Source organism: Lepisma saccharinum, chromosome 17 (assembly GCF_977018435.1).
Source record: "Lepisma saccharinum chromosome 17, izLepSacc3.1, whole genome shotgun sequence".
Classification (NCBI taxonomy): Eukaryota; Metazoa; Arthropoda; class Insecta; order Zygentoma; family Lepismatidae; genus Lepisma; species Lepisma saccharinum.
Genome location: NC_139245.1, coordinates 55,517,543 through 55,542,473, shown reverse-complemented (window position 1 = coordinate 55,542,473; position 24,931 = coordinate 55,517,543). Strand labels below are relative to the sequence as shown.

Below are 24,931 nucleotides of genomic sequence, written 5' to 3'. Positions count from 1 at the left end.
TGTTAGTATTCTAACAGTATTCTAATAGTGATATTAAAAAAAAAACTATGAGAGAGTTCTGGGAACTTTAATGAAGTTTATTCCAAAGCAGAGAAACTACTTAGAGACTATGATGAAGAAATGAAGAGACCTAGAACACCCAGCCGCCAAGTCTGAGGGAATAATGCACCAGCTGAGAGCACAGAAGAATGTTACAAGGTAAACCTTCGTTGTTCAATTTTGGACCATTTTGTAGTAGAATTAAGGGAAGGGGGCAAAAGCCTTGATGATAGTTCAGTCGGAGAACGAAAAACCTCATTCCATCTCACTGTTTTATTGTATCGATGGGAACTAAACAGGGGCGTCCATAGTATGTGTCCGGACTCATCGTAAATCATTCTATTAGAAGAATTCCAGCTTCCTTGACATAAATGTTCCCTGTTCCCCTCCCCCATTATTTTCCTTCTCTGAGGTTCAGACATGATACAATCGTACAGCAGATTCAAAACAAATATTAATAATTTATTCATTTCCAAAGTGTGGCCAATTTATTCTGCGATCACATAGGTATAACACAACTAGGCTAACGAATAAAATGTGTGAGTCTTAATAACAAGTGATTTGCTGGAGAACGAAGTGAGATAGTTCAATTGCATACGAAATGAACCCGCTGTAGTTGCTTGGGACTTTCGTCGGATTGGAAATACTTGATTTTTTAAAGAGTATAATATTGTATAATAACGGTAATAAGATTTATCTACACTAAATTTCTAAGTGAGAGTATTAGGAGAGAAAAATTACCCCCCTTACCCCACCGTCCGCACGCCTACGTGGAAGTAGTTGCTTTTCTGCGGACTCGACAAACCCTGGTGTCGCATAGCGTCCCCAATGACATAGCATAGCGTCCCCAGTATTCGCAAGTTGTGCATAGTTTGCCACACTGACCTCCACATTATTCACGCTTTTGACGTGCAGGAATCCCTTGGAGGTAAAAGAAGTCCATTGGGAAACCCCCACCCGTCCTGTTACAAATTCTTCTTCTTCTTCTTCTTCTGCACACGGAGCTGCAGTCGGCATAGTATAAAGAGCTCTGTAGGCGGGATTCGAGCGCCGTTCAGTTGGGATCATGTTTCGTAGTTGCTCTCCTTGCACCTAAGCAGGGTAACTGCACTCCATGCAAGAAGCAAGCTTCGAGGTGCCAAGATGAAGCCAGTCGACTCCTGAATCACGTGGTCTCTAAGCTGTTTCTGACGACAGGAACTGACTGATTCAAGGTGAGTACGGTGCACTGAATTTGGAAATTATTCTCTTATGCCTGAATCACACGAGGCTAGATCTGCTGCTGGATTTTCCGGTTGCACTTGGACTAGTTGGGTGGTACTGGCTCAGCTGCTAGTTTTCGCCTCACACGATACCAGGGTGAGAAATCATTGCAGACTGGGGGCGGGGAGGGGGAGAAAGATCTTAATCTACATCACGCGCGCTCGTGCGCGCACACATACACATATATAATTATATGACTTATATGTATATAATGTTTTTAAATATGAAATAAGTTACTAAATATTTAAAAATACATTGTTATTAAATACATACAAAGGAATTAATTTCTTACTTTTATATTATCAAATATTTCTGAAGAAGCAAACTAATAATTCCTTTACTAACTGGTTAAGGGATGTCAATAAGTTAGAAATTGATTTTTGCTTTATTTTAATATAAATCAAATAGATTTCATACATATATTTGTCTTTCATTCATGTTTTACTTTTATTGTACATATATTGCTATTCGTGTAGACATGAGCGTATTTAAGGGGGCTTCAACGGGTCCAAACCCCCCACTTATGGTTCAATAAAATTACCAGATTACATAATCGATCAGTTTGTTCATAAAAATTTTGTTCGGACTTATTTTGTTCTCCTAAATTCGAGACGTATAGGACGGGATACGGATGGGAAGAAAATTACGTAATTTGACACACTAGATGGGACTGCAGACCAAATATCTGCAATTTCCTGATAGTTTCGGAATTTCTGCGATAAGAAACTGCATTGGGACTGTCAAATCAGTCATATTTTTTTCCTTCGAGTTTTCTTAAAGAAATTTCGTTTTTGAAAACGCAGTTCAAGAAAACCAGGGAAACACCGTAACATTCTCAATTTGTTTGACGCAAGATGAACAGAAAAGCATCAATACTAAGTAGCGTGGCTTGTGGAATTGTATTAACTAATTGAAGCATTCCACCGAATAACGCTGTATGGCACTTTTGCGAATGTGTTGAGTTACCTGTGGAATCATTCTGCGGCCCTCCTTCTACAGGCTACAAGGTGGCCCAGTCATAAGTTCGGATGTTGCCCAAAGATTGATACTGTGCTTGGATAAGGTTTTATGTTTTTTTTCTATTGTAGTATAGTAACATACTACAGGTTTTATCGTTGTTCTCGCTGTCAGTGAAATGTGCCATTCAGCGTTATTCGGTGGAATGCTTCAATTATAGAAACTACGGACCTTACAATGTACTAGTAGAAGAGAAATATTTCAACAAGCTCTTCAGTTTTTTCACTGTGTAACATGTAGGCAGTTTGTAGCGTCTTCACTTGTTCTAACCAAATTGTTTTCATGCAGTGCAAGATTATGTTGGGCACCTCAAAAGGGGTACTGTGAACATGTCAGTATTCTAAACGAGAAATTGGGCCTCCCCGATAGTGCAGTGGTAGCGTCTTCGCTTTGTAATCAAGGGGTCCTGGGTTCGATACCCGGTGGAGGCACAAGTGGTTCGGATCCCAGTTTAAACTGTAGGTCCAGTCCCGATTAGCCTTACTGTGCATAAAGTGGACTTAAAACAACAAATCAAATAAAAAATCAAATCTAAACAAGAAATTAAAAAAAGTGCCCCCTAATCATGGACGTCCGCAGATTTTTTCCACGGAGGGACAAGCAAGGTATTTTTCCCATGGGGCATATTACCCCGATAATAGTGTTGCTCCTTCAAAAAACACTACTTGAATTTGAAATTATCGCATTCCCGCATCCCCATTATAATAATTAATGCAAATTACTGTAACTGAAATCAAATTATACGTGTGAATGTGAAATATATACTTTTAGATTGACATTCGTTTTCTAAGGGGGAAGTGTGGCCATCCTTGTCCCCCTTCCAGATGGCCATTCCTCTATACGAGTATTATACATTCACCTAGAAATTTAGTGTAGAATCTTATTGCCGTTATTAAACGATATTATATTTTCAAGCTGATGAAAGTTCAAAGCAACTACGGGGGTGCAGCGGACGGAAATCAATTCTGGGGGGAGGACATTTAAGTAAAATAAAGCAAGACTAGCAGAATCTAAGAGTAGCAGGACAAAAGGACACTCGAGATGGTATTAGTTTTTACGTCTTTCTTGCATTATTTCTTCCAGACGGCCAAGAGAACCTGCAGTGGGACACACAGGGGTAATTTCCCACTCAATTTAAAACTTTACCGGGAGATTGCCAAACAATCTAAATGAAAAAAAATAATGTAAAGAGAATGCCATGGCGCCCCATGAAATTTTGTGTGCCCTATTGAATCAATATTGTTTTCAATTTGCAAAAATTTGGATCAGGAAAAGAGAGAGAGAGAGAGAGAGAGAGAGAGAGAGAGAGAGAGAGAGAGAGAGAGATACTAACAACTGACTGATGCTGCTAAACAGTTTTGTCTAAAACGCAGGAACAATTGTTCGGAGGCCGGCTCCCATGGCGGAGTGCTTAGCATATCGCGCTACGACGCCAGGGGTCCCGGGTTCGAATCCCGGCCTGGGCATGGATGTTTGTGAGTATCCATTCATCAATTTCGTCATATTATTCATTACTCGTTCCCATCTTCGCAAATTAGCCAAAAGTGGCACAAGAAGCGAAGTAAAATAAAACAAATCAATCAATCAATCAATTGTTCGGAGGTAAAAGTGTGCGCACATTATGTACACACACACACACACACAACCTCAATGCAATAAAACTACAAGAGTGAGATAAAATGAGGTTTTTCTTTCCAGACTGAACTTTCATCAAGGCTTTTGTCCTCCCCTAATCAGAGGGTCTGCGCACGCCTATGTCAATGATATACTTCGAAATAGATTAGTAAAGAATATGATAATGGATATGTATATACACACAACTTTGCCGTATCCAGCACCTCCCCCCCCCCTCCCGAACAAGCTTCAGGTCAAGTGTGTCCCGGATTGTCACTTATGAAATATAGCAACCCTAATCATACCAAAAGTTGAACCCCCCCCCCCCCTTACGTGAATTATATATACGCCCATGGGTGCAGATCTGCTAATGATCTATTGAAGAGAGAGTGTGTTCAATATTATCCTTAGTAAAGTATATTTGAAGTCAAAACGAATTGTTTATCTTTTGTCGTTACAACAAAAACTCTCCTCCCCGAAAATTTTTGGTGGCGGGAATTTTTGAGAACATTATTGGTGGGGGCAAATATCCCTCTTTCCTTCTCCAGGATTTCGCACCCTGCACGTACTTGTCGGCATACGTTTTTCTCCATAAGACATTGCCCAGAGCAGACAATCTAAAAAGATGGACGAGCAATTTGAAGAACGTGGTAGGACAATAGCTAATAGTTATTAAAAATTAAAACAATTGAAAGAAAAGTATGGACTACACATTGGCTCGAAACAAAATATGGTAGTCAATGCGTAGTGAACAAGCTTTTTAATGAACTCGGGTAAGCATGAAATTTGCAGGATTCATTCATAAGAAAAATAGTTTGTTCAACTAAATATGTAAAACATTTAATACGCTTCTAATAATAAGGATATTCATTATACATCTAATCACATTTGTTGCATAGAAATCCAATCGCTTTGGATAAATTCCTAAATATTAATGAACACGAATGCATATCATCTCTGTTAGTTTTTCTTTTATAGAGAAGCGAACCAAAACAAACAACACAAAAACCACAGGCATAAACTCACAGTTTATCTTCACATGGCTAAACTTTCGCTCTGATTGGCTGGCTGTTCCACAGAATTTAGCAGAGGGAGCCAGTTGAAATTAGAACATGGTCTAGTTGTCAAAACCAGTCAAGCAGCCAGCCCGGTGGCCATGATTCCCAGCCAGGCAGCCGGTCCAGCACCAACCAGGTCATTCCTACTGGATATCCAGTTCCTTGTGATTCGGCCTTTACATATTGTAAATACTTTTTCGAAACAATTCCATTGTCTTTCCGATGCATACACCTTGGAGTCAACGATACAGTTTCAAAATAAGATGTATCTGGGAGCACTGGCGTACGGAGGATTTTTTCTGGAGGGGCTGGAATTGTAAAAATGGATAGTATGCAACTACTTTCTAGGGGGTGTAAAGATCGGATTCATCTTTACTGGTTTTTATGTAATATTAACTAATTGCTGGCCACCTACAATGTGAAAGTGTTCATTAATATGTTTTTATATGTTATTGCATGTGTGTATGTACTTATTGGATTGTGCATTTCAGCATATTAGATTTCCCTATGCTTAAGTTCCCAGTTAGGGGAGCTGTTGTTTGAAAAAAGCCGTTGCCGTGGATAATTCTTGTTCTACGAGGTCGACTTCCACGGAATACCGCCCCGACAATAAAAGGGCCGGATGGGCTTAACAACTATCCATTATCTATTATCTATTACCTATTATCCAACACAACACGACGACGAGGAACCTTCTTCAAGAGTTCAGTCCACTTATGGTGGCTAGACTGATGATAGGGAAACAAATGTAGCATTGAAATTCCCAAGTTCCCGATTAGCAAAGATTTGCTCATTTAAGATACATCCGAGCAACATCCTAGTGCCTAGAGCAGTGGTTCTGAACATTTTTCAGTCCTGGACCACCCTTGAAAAATATTACACTTCATTGGCGCAGGCAGAATCACTTGTAGGGGTGTGCACCCAGTTTATAATAATGTTTCTGTTGACATCGAATACTTTAAGAAGCACTTTTTTACGCGTGCTTAAACAAATTACACTTACTTTATTCTAGAAAAATAAATATGCAATTATAAAGACTAATTTACTCTAGTCTAAGATCTAACTAAACACACATCCTGTTATTGAGAGATGGTGGTAAAAAGCAATGATAGAGCGTGAATAACAGAAATGTAGAGTTTAGACTACTTACAACACGTCTTGAATTTAAATTGTTAAAACAATATAGCTATGTTAGTAATTTAAATGTAATGGGTTTTTAAGACAAAGTAAATACATTTTCGAGCCCGACTTCACAATCCACCAAACGCACCCTCGGGACCCAGCAGTGGATCGCGCCCCATAGGTTGAGAAACGATGGCCCGAGGGTAAGGAAACGCAAATAAAACGCTTCCTACTAGTTTTGGTAGAAGGTTGCGTTATCATTAAGTCGAGGGTAGGCCACAGAGGTAATTAGGCTAATTCTGTGTTAATGAAAGTATTAATGGTTAGGCCATAGTTACGCTTTGGTAGTTTCAGAGAATTTATTGATTTGAATAATGCACCTGTGGAAACCCTCTGTAAATATGTAGGATAGAAAATACATATAATAAACCCTGTGTAATCTTTCAGAGATAATCTTTTGATTTAAATATAAACTCTCAGAGCAAAGGTACTGCCAACTGACAGTAGTTTCTTCTCCTTCTGCAGTTGCGTAAACGAATCTGGGGACAAAATATGAATGTTAAGTATGACCCCCACTTTTCCGAAATTCCGGCGCTACTGTAATATGCTCTCGAGGCACCCAGGGAGAGGAGTGGAAGAAAAGAGTCTGGGCGGATGAAAGGAAGTAACCAGGGCCGGGTTAAAGCAGGGAAGTCGGGGGCTCAACACAATAATATATTTCATATATTTAGAACGGTCTACTCTCAAACATGGCAATCGCGTGTCATTTCAAGGGAGTTTTTTGTATTTTCTACTCTAGGGCACCTCAAGTATCTGAGCGATGCTCTCTGAGCAAGATTTTCGCTCGTTGAGCTGGCAGATAGATCATTTACTTGACGGTGGTTGCTCAATGCTCATTGATCAAAACATCAGTGCCATCGTCTGTGATTGCGCGTTGCAAAACTACTATTATTATAATTATTGATCCTCAAAACAATGATGGTACTAATGAATGAGAACAAAATCAAACATTCTTCACCAAACGTCAATCGAAATTTCCGTTTTCACACACTTGCACGACTTTCCAAAAAACTACTGCGTATGCAACACTTCCATTTTAATACAATTACAAAAAGTGGAAATTTATATTACCTTCTGCTACTTGAACTTCTTCTGTACTAATTACCACTAATTACGCCATATTGCAAGCCGTTAATCACAAAATACTTCTTAGCCGTCGTCTAATGAGATCGAAACACAAGACGATATAATTATTCTGTGCCTTGAACCTGTGGCGAGCAAGGCTCAAGCTCGCTCAGCGATCAAGTGAGCAGCGCTCGCGGAGCAACGCCTATTTGGCCATGTAGTAGCTGAGCCATCACGTTGCTCGCTGAGCGTTCAGATACTTGACCCGCCCCTGGTTTTCCCCAAGTTCTTTACTGGTTTTACTTGAAAATGTCGATTTTCTTAAAATTTTGGAGAGGGCTGTAACCCAATCAGCCCCCCCTCCCCCTCTGCTTACACCAGTGTTGGCGAGGGAGGAGAAAATTTAAATTGTTGTGCGTTGCTTTGCTACCATATTTATAATTCACATTTCCTTGTGTATTACTGGTAGTGTTCACTAAGTTATGTTGGAAGTGAAAATCACTTTCTTCTTTAGTGTGTTTTCAATAATTGCATTTGGTTGGTTTTCTAGTTTTGAAGTCCATTATCCTGAAACGCTTTCATCGATTTCGCACACACGCAACACGCGATCAGTTATTCGACGTATCCACTTCCTGTATGAATTTCAGCCTAAAACCTCTAAATTTACAGTAGTTATCGTGATCGCAATAGCTACCTGTAGCTTGCCTGCATTTCTATCTAATGTCTAAACTATCTGAGATTTCAATTTCTTAATGTCCAAAAACGTGTCGAGAGAGAGAGAAAAAGATTTGAAAATATAAGCGGAATTTCGAGTGCCAGCAACATTTAGAAATCTATATACTTTTACCTATGTCGCTCCAATTGAATTTCAGGTCTCATGTATCTTGCATCTGCATGGATTTCTGTAAACAACCTGCAGCATTTCAGAAGTTATGTTGGTCAAAATATTTGTGACTTCCCCTACTCCTACATCCTAAACTACACACTATGTTAGAAAAATATATGAAAATTTGGCTCAAGTGGCTCAGAAAAATCCCCGAAACTCCTATGTGTTCAGTTTTCTACACTCGAAAAATGTATTGTAGACCGAGTTTTTAGGAACACTTTGCAGTACTGTACATTGGGGGAAACGGAGTAAAAATCCGATTTTCCATCGCCAAAAAGCGGTTGTTCGTTTAGAGGTATCTTTCGACAGTAAAATTTTCAGCTAACTAACTCTCTTATCTTCTTAAACTCGAAGGTTCATGGCTGCAGCAACACAGGCCTTCCATCTCAACATTATTCCCCCATCTTCGTCTTGGTCTTCCTACTGGTCTTTTACCATCAGGTTTCCCAACAAGAATCCTGTAAACTCTTCTTTCCTCTCCCATTCGTGCCACATGGCCTCCCCACCTAAATCTTCTTGATTTAATCATTCTAATAATATCTGGACATGAACACAAATCATGAAGTTCTATATTATGTAACCTTCTCCACTCACCTGTCTGCTCATCCCATTTAGGCCCAAATATTTTCCTAATGATCTTATTTTCAGATACTCTCAATTTATGTTCCTCTTTCAATGTAAGGGACCAAGTTTTCTCATCCATATAATACTCTGGGCAAAATTACTGTTTTGTATATTTTAACTTTTAGTTTCTTAGATATTCAACGAGAAGATTAACATTTATGAAGAGAAAAGTAACACGCACTGCCTGAATTAAGTTGCTTTTTATTTCCGCTTTAATATCATTTTTATTTGTTAGTATTACTCCTAAGTACTTGAATTTGGAAACTAGTTCAAACGAGTTGTTATCAATAATTAGATTTTGATTAGTACCTAACACTTGGTTTTGGCCATGTAAGCATATATTTAGTTTTCTCTTTGTTAACTTCCAAACCTATCTCTTTAGCTGCTTTGAAAAATATTTTAGCATTTTTCTTAATTGTATTTACATCATTCCCTAGTAAGTCTAATCTGTCCAAATTTATTATACATGTAGTTACCCTGATCACAAAGCAAATGAGGTAAACTCCATTTGATACTACGGCGTGTTGAGGGAGGGCAAGCTAAAGAAGAAAATAGTTATCCGGATACTATAGCCTACATTTTTTTATTATTTGTATGTATATTTTTTATTTAAATTATTTCATTAGTTTTATCGTCTCTCATTCTATTTATGTATTATTTAACTACCTACCATTTAAGAAAATAATTAGGGTGCAGTTTCCAGATCTACAGTCAAAAGCGTTCGGAAACACAATTACTTCAATTTCAATAATTCTAGGGTGCTGAGTACGTATATATGACAAGTGTTACCTTACTCTATACTCCGTCCAAGCTAACTGTGGAGCAGGCAAACGAAAGCAAGTCTCTGCACAAGTAGTGACGCGAGACAGCTCCACCAATCAACACGTGAGAGGAACGGAATTACGTGGAGTGGGGGAAAGCGACTGAAGTTACCAGCCTTCCCTCAGCGTCTACTGCTTCGCTTTGGCCAATAGATTTCCCTCGCTTCTCTGACGCTATGCGCGGCCTTGCTCCACAGTTATCTGGGACAGGGTATAGTTTTGAAGATTTCAAAGGCAACCCTTACTATACTTTTAAACTCAGCCGATGCCCACTTGTATAATATTTGTCTCTTTTCTATACTAACGCGTGTGGGCCTCCCCGATGGCGCAGTGGTAGCGTCGTCGCCTTGTAATCAAGGGGTCCAGGGTTCGATACCCGGTGGAGGCACATAGTGGTTCGGATCCCACTTTAAACTGTAGGTCCAGTCCCGATTAGCCTTATAGTGCATAAAGTGAACTTAAAACACCAACTCAATCAATCAATCTATACTAACGCTTTTTCTGGTGCATTTGTAACAATGAAAACTATTAGTATCAAAACTTAACATTTAATGAATAACTCATACAGTTATATCTCGAATTTTTTTCAGGGTTATGACGAGGTAATTTGAAGTTCTTTTTCTTTTTTTTCAGAATGGATGTGTCGTCTACAAAATATCAATTCGTACATTATGTATTTCTTACATTGGTGGTGAGTGGGCTGGCGTTTGAAATGAAATTAGGAGAAGAATGCGTGCAGCAAACCTTGGTAAGAAAACGTATCATATTCATTACGAGATTAAAATATATGAGGAGATTCATAGGTGTAGAAACATCCAGCGAAAACAAATGCGGATACGGAAATACGAATCAAACATCTTTATACATGATATAGGATATGGAACCACCCTGAAGTCACCTTCTAAGAGACAATTTTATTTTCATAATTGAAAGGTGATTATGTGATAACACTGGCTAAGAGAAAGACGTTTCTATACTATTTTCAATTAACGTTAACTCTTATTCTGCTTGAACTCCAAAGGATTTTCGTTACATGTGGCAGGCTCGGTATATGATGATGTTAACAGCAGGGTTGTTAAAGGTCCGGGAATGTTAAATCAATTCAATTCCGGTCCAGGAGGAAAAAAAAATCAGCAATCGTAAATCGGTTGTGGACCGTAAAGAACCTTTTTATCTGTAAAGTATTTCAATATGGTCCAGGAATCTTTTCTCCGGATCAATTTTCAAATACTATCCAGGAAGCTTTCTTCAATGAAACAATACGCAAATTGGACCGAATTTAAATTCTGCGATAAAAATAGTTCCGGTCCTCTTGCAGAACCCAATAGAACCCATTCCAATTTATGGGTTCCTGAACCTCTAACAACCTTGGTTCCAATTCTAACCAACTTGGCGCTCTCGATGACGTCCGTAGAAATCTTCTGTAATAATACGACACAATTCTGAAGGATCTTCACTAGTTTTTCTTCACTCATCATCATTCTCTATTAAACACCTGTAACGAAAAACAAATGGCGTTCAAGCATGAGCGAGTCCTTATCATATGAGAATGTACAGTCACGCCACTTCTGTGTTGTAATGATTCCATTGACTTCCAATACCAATAGGATCATTCTAACTAATAAGTGTCCGTGACTACACGTGTAGTATAGACAACGTTCAGATTATATGATAAGGATCTCTATCATTTCCTTTAAAATACACTATTAAAATTTTCTCAACATTTGTTTCACGAAGCTGGTAGAATATTGCCAGAGGAAGCGCTAAAATTGTATTGATTGACATGTGGGCCAAAGAGGCAAGTTGACGCTGGTCGTACGGAGATCACAACATGGGATACAATTAAAGATTTAGCAATAGAAAACTTTTCTGGTACTCATTACGAACAATAGAAGAGAAGTTAAATGAGGCTATTACTGTAATTCGGTAGTAAAAATGTCCTGTCTAGAATATTTTATGCCATTCTTTCATCTTGATTCCAGTACTACAAGGGGTGTAAGGGGTGACCTTCCATGTAATACACCCAACTGTCAACCTCACTTCCATCCTGAGTGCCACTTTACAGCCTCAGCTTTTAACCTAAGTCTGAATATTTTAATATTTTAGATATACGACATTATAGTTATGTTATTTTAGTTATGGTAAGGGGCTGAACCCCGTATAACGTGACGGGAACAAAATAGCTCAAGTGCCGACTCACCCACAATTTTCAATTCAAATTCAAATTCCAGTATTCCAAGCACTAAACAAGCCGTATTCTTTCATTAATGCAGCAAGGATGGAAGATTGCATAGTGAAAGAGAGAATATTGAATCACCCTTAAGATAGGTTCAAGTTGTTAAGGCACGTAAAAGAAATCATGCATGCCGGGATCTCTAGGGCGTGCTGATTTGGAGCGTACACACATTGGCCCAAAATTTACTACAAACGACATTTCATATGTGAAAATATTTCAATGTAGTGTAAACATCCGTGAGAAGAACGTAATGAAAGGGGTGTTTTGACTTTTCAAAAATGTAATACATTTGGATTTTTCCTATTTTGGTTATTTTAGGAAACTTCTCCACATTCTGAGTTATTCTCTAAGACGAGGAGGAAGGCTGGATGCTGTGATGAAATGGTGATTGGGTAAAAAGAGTGATATATACAGGGTTCGAACCTGTGACCTCAGATTCCGTACTTTATTACGCTGACCACTTAGCTAGTTGATTTATTTAAAATGCAAATGTCATCAATACTTTATTTTTATTAGTATCAATCAACAGAGTAGAAGAATAGATTTAAATGTGAACGTTTCTAATCTAAACGTTTGAAGAAATCGGACTATTTGTACTTGCCCAACAATTAATATATTGTCAGCAAGAATTCAGCAACTGATAGTTTTGGCTCACTTCATTGGTACTTCAAAATAAACAATAGTAGTCTATGGGCCAAGTGGCCAAAATCAAGAATTTGGTATAATTTGGAGGTACTAATTTGCCTTTATGCCAGTTATATGGGTGTGTAAGGATACCAAAAAACCATGCTTGCCATCTCAAAGTGGTAGCTAATAGAAATGGCGGACAATCCAAGATGGCGGATGTTGACATTTGACAAAGTGACTATATCTCTGAAACCAACGGCCCGATCTCAACGCACTTTCTTATAAATGAAAGCTTAATATATTGTCTATATTTAATGTTATCTTTAGTTTTTTGATAGGACAACCGTTAAGTAGTTATTCACGGATTAGTAAAACAAATTCGTTGTTTACTATAATTTTATATTTATCATTAATTTATTAATAATCTAGCCATCTGAGAAGAAAATGTTCCAAACAAACATTGTAGCGTAAACGCGTATCTTTAATTTGACATATTACACTTGTTGGTTTTCACCTTAGAATTCATATAAAACAAATAAATTATGTAGTGTGTGAATCGGTTTATTCTAGCAGCATGTCACCTTAGTTTTATTTAATTACATGTATTGTAACTGGTATTCACTATTGAATAGTGTATTATTGTTGTATACATGCAATAACATTTAATAATAATAATAATAATTGATATTAGTATTGTTATTATTACTATTAATAATAATAATAGTTGTTTTTGTTGTTGTAGTATTAACTAGCCATTAATTTTGGTTAATAGTTACCGATGTTCATGGAAGAATGTTATTGATTGATTGAAATTAAAATTTTGTATGTGTCAGCACTTCTTACAAAAATCTTAAAGAAGTAGCATTGGGAAGTAGACTATTATCACCCGTCATATTATATGAGGCCAAGTCCCTTACAATGTATAAAAAATCGCCATGCGTGTCTCTCAAATCTCCTTACCCAGGGTAAAAACCGAGGTGGTACTGGAACACTTAGCATATACATTCCTATGAGCAATACCCATACATACAACCATACAAAGGTAGCCTCCCCAATGGCTTAGTGTAACGTCGTCGCCTTGTGATCAAGGGGACCCGGGTTCGATACCCTGTGGAGGCACAAAGTGGTTCGGATCCCACTTTAAACTGTAGGTCCAGTCCCAATTAGCCTTACTATGCATAAAGTGGACTTAAAATACCAACTCAATCAATCGTTATTAGTTAATGCAGCCGAAATGTCTGCTTTCAAGAAAGTAAAAATCTGTGATAACAGAAGACGTACCAGAGAAGTTATATTATATGTGGGGGGAAATGATTTCACCAAAAGACATAGACAGTTTTGTACAGTGCTGCCGTGAGGAGAAATTTTGATTGAAAATAAAGATGCATGATTTATCGGCTGAAAATCATCGCACGTGTTGAGCCAATTTTACCAATATCAAGTCCTTAAGAAGACTAGAAGCAGATGCTTCATCTTCATCCTTTCATTTGTTTTCTGAAAGTCCTTGCTCATCAAAGCATGCTGAGAAACCCCATAGGTATGAATCTGAACTTGGACTATAAGTGCGAATATATTGCAAGAAAATTTTACTAGATGTATTTTTATTTCTATAATATTTCAAATCGAGGGAGGCAATTGCTCTTCTGTGCCCCCTGCAACTGCCCTTGGCCGTCTGGAAGATAAATGCAAGGAACACGTGAAAACTAATTCCATCGTGAGTATCCATTTGTCCTGCTATTCTGAGATTTCCCTAGTCTTGTTTTTTTTTTTTTTACTTCAATGTTTGTTTCCCCTAGAATGGACTTCCATCCAAGGTCGGAGGGAGAGGGAAAATGCCCCCTGCCCCCTGTAGTTGCGGCACTGTTTGTGAGTGTGTCTTCATCAGTTTCACATCATCACTCATTGTTGCGATTAACTAGAAGTTGCAGAAAAGCAAGGTTAAGTAACAAAAATCAAATATCCACTCCCTGTCTCTGCCATATGAATCACTATTACCAAAAGGTAGACTTGGGAAACAAAACTTTAAGCAGTTCCAAGTTCATAGAAAAACATTCAAGAAAAACATCCAAACACATTGGGCACCTTTAATACAAGACTGCTCAAAATGTCACAACTGTTCTAGTTTTGAAAATTTCGAAATCATTTGCCGAAGTCTGAATCTGGAAGGGATCCCCCCGCCCAATCCTGGTGCGACATTATACACACAATAATATATCACAAAATCAATAAGTGTCTTTGTAATGTTGCTAGAGTAACACAGGATATAATTGTAAAGATTAGTGAGAATTCCAGGTAGGAATGTGTTCAGTAGTTTTCACAGGGGTGGCAAAGCAGACTCTCAGGGGGGCAGTTGCAACTGCCCCCCTGTCCCCCCTCTAGCTCTAGCTAGCTTTCGTTCTTAAAAGAAAAAGCCAGAAATGATAAGGTGAACTTTCAGTGGTCTCTGTAAAAGCAGTACAAACAAGGCCCGTGTCCGCAATGTGAATGGTGAAGTTGTAAAATTTGTAAACCAACACACGCATTAGACTTTTGCGGACTAAACGCCGAATTGTACAGTCGATTGAAGACCACTGCTAGCGAAACGCAAGAAAGCAGTCAACAACTTTTCGGAAGATTTTTCGATGCAGATGCTGAGGTTCTGCATTACTTCTTAGGACGTCCGCAGCGAAGTAGTGGAAGCACTGAAATGTCCGACACCAATCCTCATTCTGATTTTCTCGGATCGATCGGGCTGCTTAGATATACAAATTCCGCTATTCCAGTGCCTGTCATTTCAGATCCGGATGGATCCACTGGATGAGGCAAGTAAGGAAATTCGTAAGGTCTACATTCCAAGCCGACGAGAACATCCTGTCTGTAATATGCCTTCCTTAATACCGTCTTGTATCTTTACTAACAATTCAACAATGTCATCTAAAAATAATTCAGATTTGGTTGATTTGATATAGAAGGTTGAATCCGAACAAGTGTTCTCGGGTTACGAGCCAGGTTAAATCGGCGTTACCTTCCAAATACGCGTGAATTGCACACATATGTATGATAATATTTAATGCATGGCGGGTTAAATGGACGATAGGTTTTATGTACTTAATTATAATGTAGAATGCACTGTTGGAAAGACATATGGAACCAATAAAGGCCTCTTTATTAGAACACAGAACACAATAGTGTAAACACAATTGAGAAATTATGTTAAAATGGCACTTTAAGGCCAGCATAAGAGAGAGATTACGAAGTTTAAAAAAAATATATATGCTTACATGTCAAACCGTTATTTCGTAATAATCAATTTTCAATTATCGTTAAGAACTCTTGCATCAGTTACCGAAGTCAAGTTACTTTGGAAAAGTATCAGCAAATGAAAATGCTGGTAAAGAGTAAATTTAAGAAGGCTTAATCTAGCGAATGCCTGGTACTTTTAAATTAAAAGGGGTATTTCAGCGTTACGTGTGTGACTTTTTACCAACAAATTGTAAGGTTCTAGACATGATATTGGATTAATATATTCATAATGAGCTGATTTCATGGAATTATGATCCACTTTATGGTGTCTGGCAGTGGCGGCTATTAGGGGGCAGTTGCCTCCCAATTTTATGCCACTTTTGCCTCGCACAATGCTAAACCTTATTCACAAAGGGAATTAAACTGTCCTTACCCTCCCCCCCCCCCAGTTATGGCACCTTCTGCCGCCGGTTTTAGAACCCAATCGCCGCCACTGAACAAATGAATGAAACTTGAGCATGATGGCATAAGCAGAATGCATGAAAAGCATTAACGAAAGTGCGTTACGTGTGTGACGTTTTTAAAATGTAGCAAGTTTTGACTCCATTTGTCTGTGAAGCATATGGGCTGCAGATGCTAGTAACTTTCATTGGTTAAATGTGCAAATTATATACATTCACAAACATTGCAATTAAAAACAATAATAATTTCCACATCAATTCATTTTGTTACTTACATGGAGTAGGACTACTTTTCGTGGAATGTCTCAAAATCACTCTACCCTGGTTGGTTCACCAGTGGCATAATTAAACATTAAAAGGAAATCCCACCACCATAAGAAATGGAAACGCTGAATTGGTAATAAGTACCTGGTAAGTGGTACAGTTTGAAACTCTCCGCAAAATAACCAAAAGGCAAATTGACGAAGGTTACAGGAATTACATATCAGAAACGGAAAATTATATAAAACTCGATTTTAGGCACTTCTGGTCCTTCGTCCAAAATAAAGGAAGGAAAATACGTCTATGCCCTTCAAATATAATGACACTACACTATACGATGACGAGGCAATTGCGAACGCCTTCTTCCAGCATTTCCTTCCACCTATAAGAGCACGAATTACAACTGCAATTTAATCGAAGACCACGAAAAGATAGACGTAGGTGAAGCATTTGTACTAAACGCAGTCAGTATTGAAGATGTTGAAAAGGCAATAAGAAAGTTAAAACCCAAGAAATCCTGTGGCCCTTACGGCATTCCGTCAAGCTTATTAGCCCTACCCTTGATGGAAATTTTCAATCTTTCCCTAGCTACGTCTGTATTGCCCACGAAATGGAAAACATCTACAGTGCGTTCCGTACCCACAAATAGTGGCATCGGTAACATTGAAGAGCATAGGCCCTTGCTTTATTGTCTGCGCCGCAAAAGTTTTCGAATGTATTATTTATCAAAGATTGTTGTCACACATATCTCCAGTAATATCTACAAACCAACACGCCTTCGTCCCGGGGAGATCCACTGTTACGAACCTATCCCTCCTAAGTCATTTCGGGAGCCTCCTGATGGTGCAACATCTACTAGAACAAATACACATACGTGTTCCTATCTCCAAGACACAATCAAAAGGGGGCCTCCTTTACTGTAGTAACAGAAGATCGAACATTATAAATAAATCGCCTATTAGGAGAATGTGTGAACTATACAGTAGAAGTTCCGAAAGGGTCGTAGATATATTTCACATGCCTATTGGGACATTCAAAAAAGCTATTAAAAGACTGGAAGAATAAATGTCAACAATGTAAATATGAACGTATTTTTTATAATCTATATTTCTTTCGTAATACATATGTACTCAATTATGTAGAACAATGTAATTGGGCATTAGCCTGTTGTGGTCAATGAATAAATAAATAAATCAAATAAATATTACTGTAGATTTATAAATGAATAAAAAGGGACTGTAAAATTATACTAATATTTATTAATTAATAGTTTACCGAATGTTTTGTTTCAAATATCAACTCATTGAAATACTCAGAACGAATGAGGACTTCAGTTCCAAAATGATGTTTTTTTTTTTTTTTAATTCACTATAGTTCATAATGTAATAACGACAGGTTATATCTTCCATCCTTGAAATTTACTTTGTTTATATCAATTTCATATTTCATGTAAATTATAATGCATTATGTAAGTATCTCTTTACATTTTGTTTTGTCCGTGGTGGTTCAGATCTGAAACATTGAGTGTAAAGATATTATTTGTACATTGTAACATTTGAAATTTTGTGTTCATGTAGTCAAATTTTGTATTTGATAGTTACGTCTGACATTTTTGTTACTCTTTCAATCTTACTTGTATTATTACGGAATGTTTTTGTTTTTAGTAACTATACTTTCATTTGTGTACATTTACAATGTACTTTAGCGTTGATATACTTTATGTTTATCAGAAAATATGGAACACTATAATTGGGTATTCGCCTGTTGTGTTCAAATAAATAAATAAATAAAATCTTTTATTCTCTCGTCTAATACCAAAAGACATAGAAATTAGCATATAACACAGTGACTTTCTCTATGAAACATGCACTAAAAGAGAAAAACGAATAAGAAGAAGGTTACATGATAGCTACTGAACTTTACAGCCTGTATTCATTTCCTGATACCATTAGAATAAATATATCATCCAGGAGACTTCGGTGAGCAGTTCATGTAGCACTCATGCGAAGGGAAAGGTATAGGATCCTTGTTGGAAAACAGAATAGTATGAGACGCCGGAAACCAAAGACGAAGATGAAACTAAATGCTGACATGGACCTAAGATAGGGATGGTTAATAATGGACAGCTCTTGTTCTGAATAGGCACAAATTTAAAGCTTAGACATACCGCAACGTTTGGTTTAAGTTGTTTTTTTAATAATTAACAAATTCAGTTCTTTTCTGCAATTTATAAAAGTCGTATTTTTATGTGAAAATATTAATTTATTTATTAATGGATTTGTAATTAAGCTTTTTATTCGTTTGCAGTGTTTCCACAGCCTGGACTGTTGTCGAGGATGTTGCGTTAAATTCCAGTGTGTTGAAGGTTAGTAGTACATTGGCTGAAGCAAACAGCTGGAGGAAATGCATGGCATTGATCAGCAACCTGTGTGTAAAAAGACGCATAAAAACGTTTCTGTAACTTCCACGTTGTTTGGCAAAGTTGAGGGAATGAACAATATTACAAGTTTCTGTGATGAAAATTCGTCATCTTCTCCTATTACAGTAAAACCTCGTTAATCCGGACCCAGATAAGCCGGACTTTGCTTAATCCGGACAGGCAAAAGACAAAAGGAAAAAAAAGGAGAATGCAAGGTTTTAAATGTGGCAAGAAGTCAATAAGAGAACTTCCCAAAGAAAAGGCAGTCAACCACTGATGAAATTCTGTTTCCCGCAGACTTTGTACTGTACCGTATAGTGTATATATGCCTTTTAAGTACACCATGCTAAACGTGTTTTGTTACTATAATCGGAGTTTTAATGCACTTTCTACTTGTCTTTTAGTTTATTTCAGTTAATCCGAACTTTCATTAAACCGGTCAACTTATCCCCCCCCCATTAGTCCGGATTAACGAGGTTTTGCAGTGCATACATTCCACTTGCTTTCTCAATATTCTTTGGAATCTCTCGAGAATATTCTCGAACTATAATTTTATTGTTCTCGAATTATACACGTCGATCTTCCGAGGTCACTTTCTGCCACATCTCCTAAATTCCTCGAGGAACAAAGAACGTACCAATTTGTCACTCCAATAAACAGTCTCAGATAATACAATTAAGTTTATTTTACACAGATTGAGTGATTAGTTGATTTCGTTTATTTTAATACACTTTTCTGCCACTTTTGGCTAATCGCGAAGATGAGGCTGGGTTTCCAACCCGGGTCTCCTTGCATCGTAGCGCGCTGTGTTAACCATTCTGCCACGGAGGTCAGCTTTTATACAGATAGACACAAATTATAGGCTATACATAAAACGTTGGCAAGCTTTATTACTCTAAATCAACTATTTGTTCAGTAGATAATGTATTTTTCTTATTTGCCATCAACGGAACAGAAATTTCCAAATACAATGGCAACACCATATAAATTTAAAGTAAGCCTAAATATAAATAAGTTATGAGAAAACATCATCCATACGCTGTAAATATTATTCTGACGTACATGTGAATTTGAATTAATTCTTGTTTTGGGTGCGTCAGCACTGAGGCTATTTTCCACCCGTCACACTATACGAGTTCCAGCCCCTTATAGTAACATGAATAAAATCGTATCTGAAAACTAAAGTTTTCTTACCTTGGTTAAAAGCTGAGGCTAAAAAGGGCGCTCAGCACAAACAAGGACAAAACACAAGACGACACAGAATTATACTGGCCATTGGGCCAGTCGCCAGAGCCTCGTTAGTCTGCAGTCCAGGGTGTACAACTGGGTGACTATTAGGTGCACTACGTGGAAGGAGCACCCCTTACACCCCTGATGTACATACGGTTATTATTGTTATATACACAGTATGATAGCAATGCGCATAAGTTATGTACAATTAAAATCACATAATTAAATGCTCTATTAAATACTAATAAATTAGGAATATTTCTAAAAATGGTCGAAATGGTATGGAATGACCCGATAATGATTTGTGAAGAAGATTACTTTTTGCAAGTATTGGTTTTGTTATATTTTAATATTCTGTAATATTGACATTGAAATCAAACTTATGATTTGTCATTCTGAATAGTGGTAATTGATTATATCAGTTTATGTGGTGTTACCTATACCATAAGAAATTTCTACTTTGTAAAATACATGCAACGGCATTGCATCATACTTGATGCATAAACTCCTTAACAGTTGCAGGTGTTGACCCGGTTCTTTTCTGCCACCAACAATGTGAACAATGTGTACTGTTGTAATAAGAGCATAAGACATTCTGGTGCAGATATGCAATAATTTTAAAAGTTTTTAATTTTTATTTTTTATATATGTTCTATTTGATCCAAATGTGATTGATAAATTGGCGATCAAATAACACTTGCACAATCGAATTTATTTTTAACTAACTATTATAGGGAAGAATAATAAGTAAGTGTTGCATATAGTGCTCGAAGCAGGTCCGTACCCAGGGGTGGGGGGGGGGGGCATCAGCTCCTACAAAAATTTATGTCGACGCCCATGAACGCCTGTGCAATGCACCCTCATTGCAAACCCCTCACCCTGGACCCCTTGATTACTGAAGCCAGTTCGGCTTCAAAACTTCGAAATTATATGTTTGTCCTTCCCGTCGCAAGCCAGGGAGTGTCGCATGAACCGCTGAACCAATCGACTTGGTCCAGTTGCCGTGATGAGGGGAATTTCTGGAGGTATTCTGCTTTGCCAAATATTTCGTTTCGAGTCGTTTTCGAAACTGGTGGCACCCTCAAGAAGGTCGAGCAAGGCGAAGCATAATGCTGCTTGCCACGTAGCAAGCGAATGGGTCTCAGATTCCCTGCCTCTCTCTCAAATGCAAGCGAACGGTGCGTGTTGACAGCAAAAGGTGTCGTGTACAACTGGACAAAAATCAATCGTGTAGCAACACCGATTTCCCCCTTCTTGAAACTCCCACAACTGGAGGCGAAAAGTCTGGGTTTCCTGAAGTTTATTCTTTGCTAGTGTTACCCATCTACGAGGCCAGGATTATTATTATTATTATTAGGCATTTTATATTCCTCTAGTTTATTAATAAATACATTTCTGAATTGAATCGGCATATGCAAAAAGGTGATATGTGACAAAAATGAAACTTTACAGGAAACGCAAAAAACTGATTAGCTCTTACAAATTCATATTTGAGAGCCAGTAAGTAAGCGTGATTTATTCTTATACGCCTTCTTGAAAATAATAGTTGGTTGGAATATGCAGTTTCCCTATAAATTGGTAGAAAAATAATAACAAAATAATGACACATATCACCTTTCTGCAAATTTTGGACACATATCACCTTTTTGTAAATTATCAAGATATTTGTGTGTTGAATTACATCAATAATATTATGGACACATATCACATTTTTGTAAATTAACAAGATTTTGTGTGTTGACTACATGAATAATATTTATTACAAACAATATTTTGTCATGAAATACAATATAATAATGTACCAAAATCACATTAGAGAAATGTACAATGCGAGACAATAAAGTAATGAAACATTACTCCAAACATTGCATTTTTTCATGGAAGTGTTTCTGTGCTAACACATGAGATGTTACTCGCTGTCTTCCACTTCCTCTGTCTGATTGCTCTCTTTAGATGTTGTAGGTCACTGTAAGAGTTCGTTGTAGAAGTCCATCTGTGGAATATATTTTACCACTTTCTTGATGTCTTTCATTTTCTTTATGTCAATTGGAAGCCTCTCACTGTATGCTTCTTCAGTTGGCAAATTGATGTCAACAGCACTGGATTTCAATGCAAATGTATGTGACACTAGTCCTTCAATAAAAAAAATTGCAATAACCTTACCCTTCATACTAGCATCATAAAACAGGTGATTGAATTTACCAACTTGGAAGGATACCTTATCACTCTTTGAAACATGTCTTCCATATGATTCAACAGATAGACAAAATTTTTTATAATACTTGGGCCACCATGATGCAACATTTATGATATTTTCCCTACATACTGGAATTAGGCTATAGAAAAACGATTCGTTAATGCTTTTAGCATTAACTCACTACATTGTTCTACAGTGTAAATTCTGTACACCCGTCTGACCAATCTTTTAATCTGTCCGAAGTCCCTATCACATGGTAGGAAGGAATGTCCGCGTATTGGGAAGTAGTGTGTAATTAATAGTTTTCAGCGTTATTTTTACGCTTCTTGCAGCACACAGTAGCTTCTTCTTCACTAGACAACATGGTGTCCACAATCGACAGACAGAAGTACGCGGAGAATTAACAGCATTAACAATGAACCATCTTCACCGCTACACAGCTACGTACTGGTAAGGAACCGCCAAAAGCACCACTTGACATCATGGCTACCAACCTATAAACTGTTCATAAAGGAGATATGTGCTGCATATGTCACCTTTTTGCACCCACCTAATCTGTACCCCCTCTCTCACCCAGAAAGAACTGCGTCACATGCTCCATTTTTGCACAGGTTGTGTATCTACCCCAACAGACTTCAATCCTGTAATTATCTCATTTTTGAAAAAAAATGTCACTTAGACACATGCACATGCACATGCACATGCATATGCCGATTCAATTGATGTTCTGTTCGTTCCAGATGCTGCTCTGCCTTGCCAGGACTCGCGAGTCGTAAGAAGCTGCGAGCAGATGAGGTGTCCGGCGGGAGAGGAGTGCTTCCAGCAGACTAGGTTCTGCCTCACGAGGCCCTGTCCCCAGCCCCTACCAGTCTGCAGGCTGTTCAGGCCCCAGAGCAACAAGAGCATCCCACTCCCAGTGCAATACTGACTTCTGTTCAACCAACGGCGGCTCCAATTCTTTTCTATAATTTCTTTTTATCTCATTTGGGCCTCTTGATTAGAATTTTCCAACCAACGTTCTCGTTTGAATTTTAGCATTTATTCAAGATGAAATTTTCTATCATGTGCACAAACAATGTAGGTGGGTGGAAACACTTGGATACAAAATTAAATCTAATTCTAATTCATCTACGGAACGGTTGTAGTGCAAATGAAGTGATGAAGACTTATGTTGGTTCGGCGTTCAGACTTTGAGTTGAGATGTTATTCTATTTAAAAAAAAAAAATTAAAAATATAACTACGTGTTGAAAACCGAAAATTTAAGAATGATGTTTACTCTTTTCTTTATCCCACAAAAAAGGAGACTTTAATGTTCTGATAAGCTCGTAAATTTGAAATGTAAAAGTAAAATAATTTTATCTACTGAAATGTTTTGCATCTTATTCAGCATCACAATGTAATTTGGTAATATGAAAAAAAATCATATTTTCAGTTTTGTTCCTTAATTATATAATTTAAGTAATTGTGCAATTATAATTGAAAGAATATATCATGTTAAACACGTGATTACAAGTATAATTATGAAATAAATTTAAATTGAAAATATGGACCATTTGTATTTTTAGACATCTTAATATACTTAATGTTGAAATAATATTATATAAGACACTTTATAAGTATCACAGTTAGGGTTAATCGTGACTGTCGCTATGTTTTAAAATTAGATATGTGCCAAAGCTCACACCGATACGATACCGGATGAGCTCTTCCTATACATTTTGATACCCCATTGAAGTCATCGGTGCCACGTAATATTGGTGCCTGGAGAAATATAATTCTAAGAGATTAGTTCACTGTGCGAATTAAAACTCTTGCTTTTGGGGGAGGGGGGGATGCAAAATTGTATGTTACCAGTTAGTAAACTAAACTAGTATTGCCTTGCGGTTCAAAGTAGTACCTTAGAACATCGGTTCTACCCTAGGTCATTAAATCTTTTGATAATAATTACACGTAATTTAATAACACTTAGTATAGCTATTTATATTCCAAGACAACCCAAACTCATACATAAAAAGATATATCGAACTAGAAACAACGAAAACTTAACCAAATTTATATTGTCAGCAGTGGCGTAGGATGAGCACATCCGGTTAGGACGCCAAGTCCAATGGAAGGCCTTGCTTTTTTGCCTAATAATTTACTTATAGGATTATTCGATCTAAGGATTGTCTACTTTAAAGTACAATTTCATTGTTTTTTTGTTGCCTGAAGTCGGCCGGCTTCCGATAATACATGATCCATGCATAGTTAAAGGCTAGCAAATACGATGTCTCATTATGCAACAAAGGTTTGGAAGACTGGTATTTTATAGCTTTTTTTTAATTAGGTTGTTCAACTCAGACAACTCAGAACTCCATAGCCTATGCCATTCGGAGTCTTTGGCCCAAAACATACATGTGTAGCAAAACTATATTTTTTTTCTCTCAGCACATCCAGCTAACCAAGGGAACCTTTCGGCATGACGCAAGTCATTAAAACAAACTATTAGAATCATAAACGCTTCTAGAACAATAATAGATAATAGACGCTTTTCTGCCACTTTTGGCTAATCGCGAAAATGAATATTATAAGTGATGATATTGATGAAGTTGAAGGGACACTCACAAAGAATACCCATGCTAACCACTCCGCCACAGAGGTCGGCAGATGATCCACGTATCATACACTCTACTGACGTAACAGTGCCTATTAGTAATTCAGACTACTGT

The 24,931-nt window shown here is 37.5% G+C and overlaps 1 protein-coding gene across 2 annotated transcripts; it reads left to right on the top strand.

The window, feature by feature from the left end:
- The first annotated feature begins 1,067 nt into the window (after window positions 1–1,067).
- On the top strand, window positions 1,068–23,686 carry LOC146001311 (uncharacterized). 2 transcript variants are annotated; one of them, XM_083138619.1, is made up of 4 exons: window positions 1,068–1,253; window positions 10,203–10,317; window positions 18,684–18,741; window positions 22,963–23,686. In XM_083138619.1, the coding sequence occupies exons 2-4, from the start codon at window positions 10,204–10,206 to the stop codon at window positions 23,148–23,150; spliced, it is 360 nt and encodes a 119-aa protein (XP_082994745.1). In that variant the 5' UTR covers window positions 1,068–1,253; window position 10,203; the 3' UTR covers window positions 23,151–23,686. The 2 variants fall into 2 exon arrangements, with proteins under 2 accessions (XP_082994745.1, XP_082994744.1); XM_083138618.1 differs by lacking the exon at window positions 1,068–1,253 and adding an exon at window positions 7,841–7,906.
- Window positions 23,687–24,931: the final 1,245 nt, after the last annotated feature.

Bases quoted from the DNA above. Each gene is read 5' to 3' on its own strand.
- LOC146001311 (XM_083138618.1), top strand. From the start codon at position 7,875: ATGAATTTCAGCCTAAAACCTCTAAATTTACA. The intron at 10,318-18,683 runs GTAAGAAAACGT...ATTCGTTTGCAG, and splicing joins AATGCGTGCAGCAAACCTTG to TGTTTCCACAGCCTGGACTG. The intron at 18,742-22,962 runs GTTAGTAGTACA...TGTTCGTTCCAG, and splicing joins TAAATTCCAGTGTGTTGAAG to ATGCTGCTCTGCCTTGCCAG.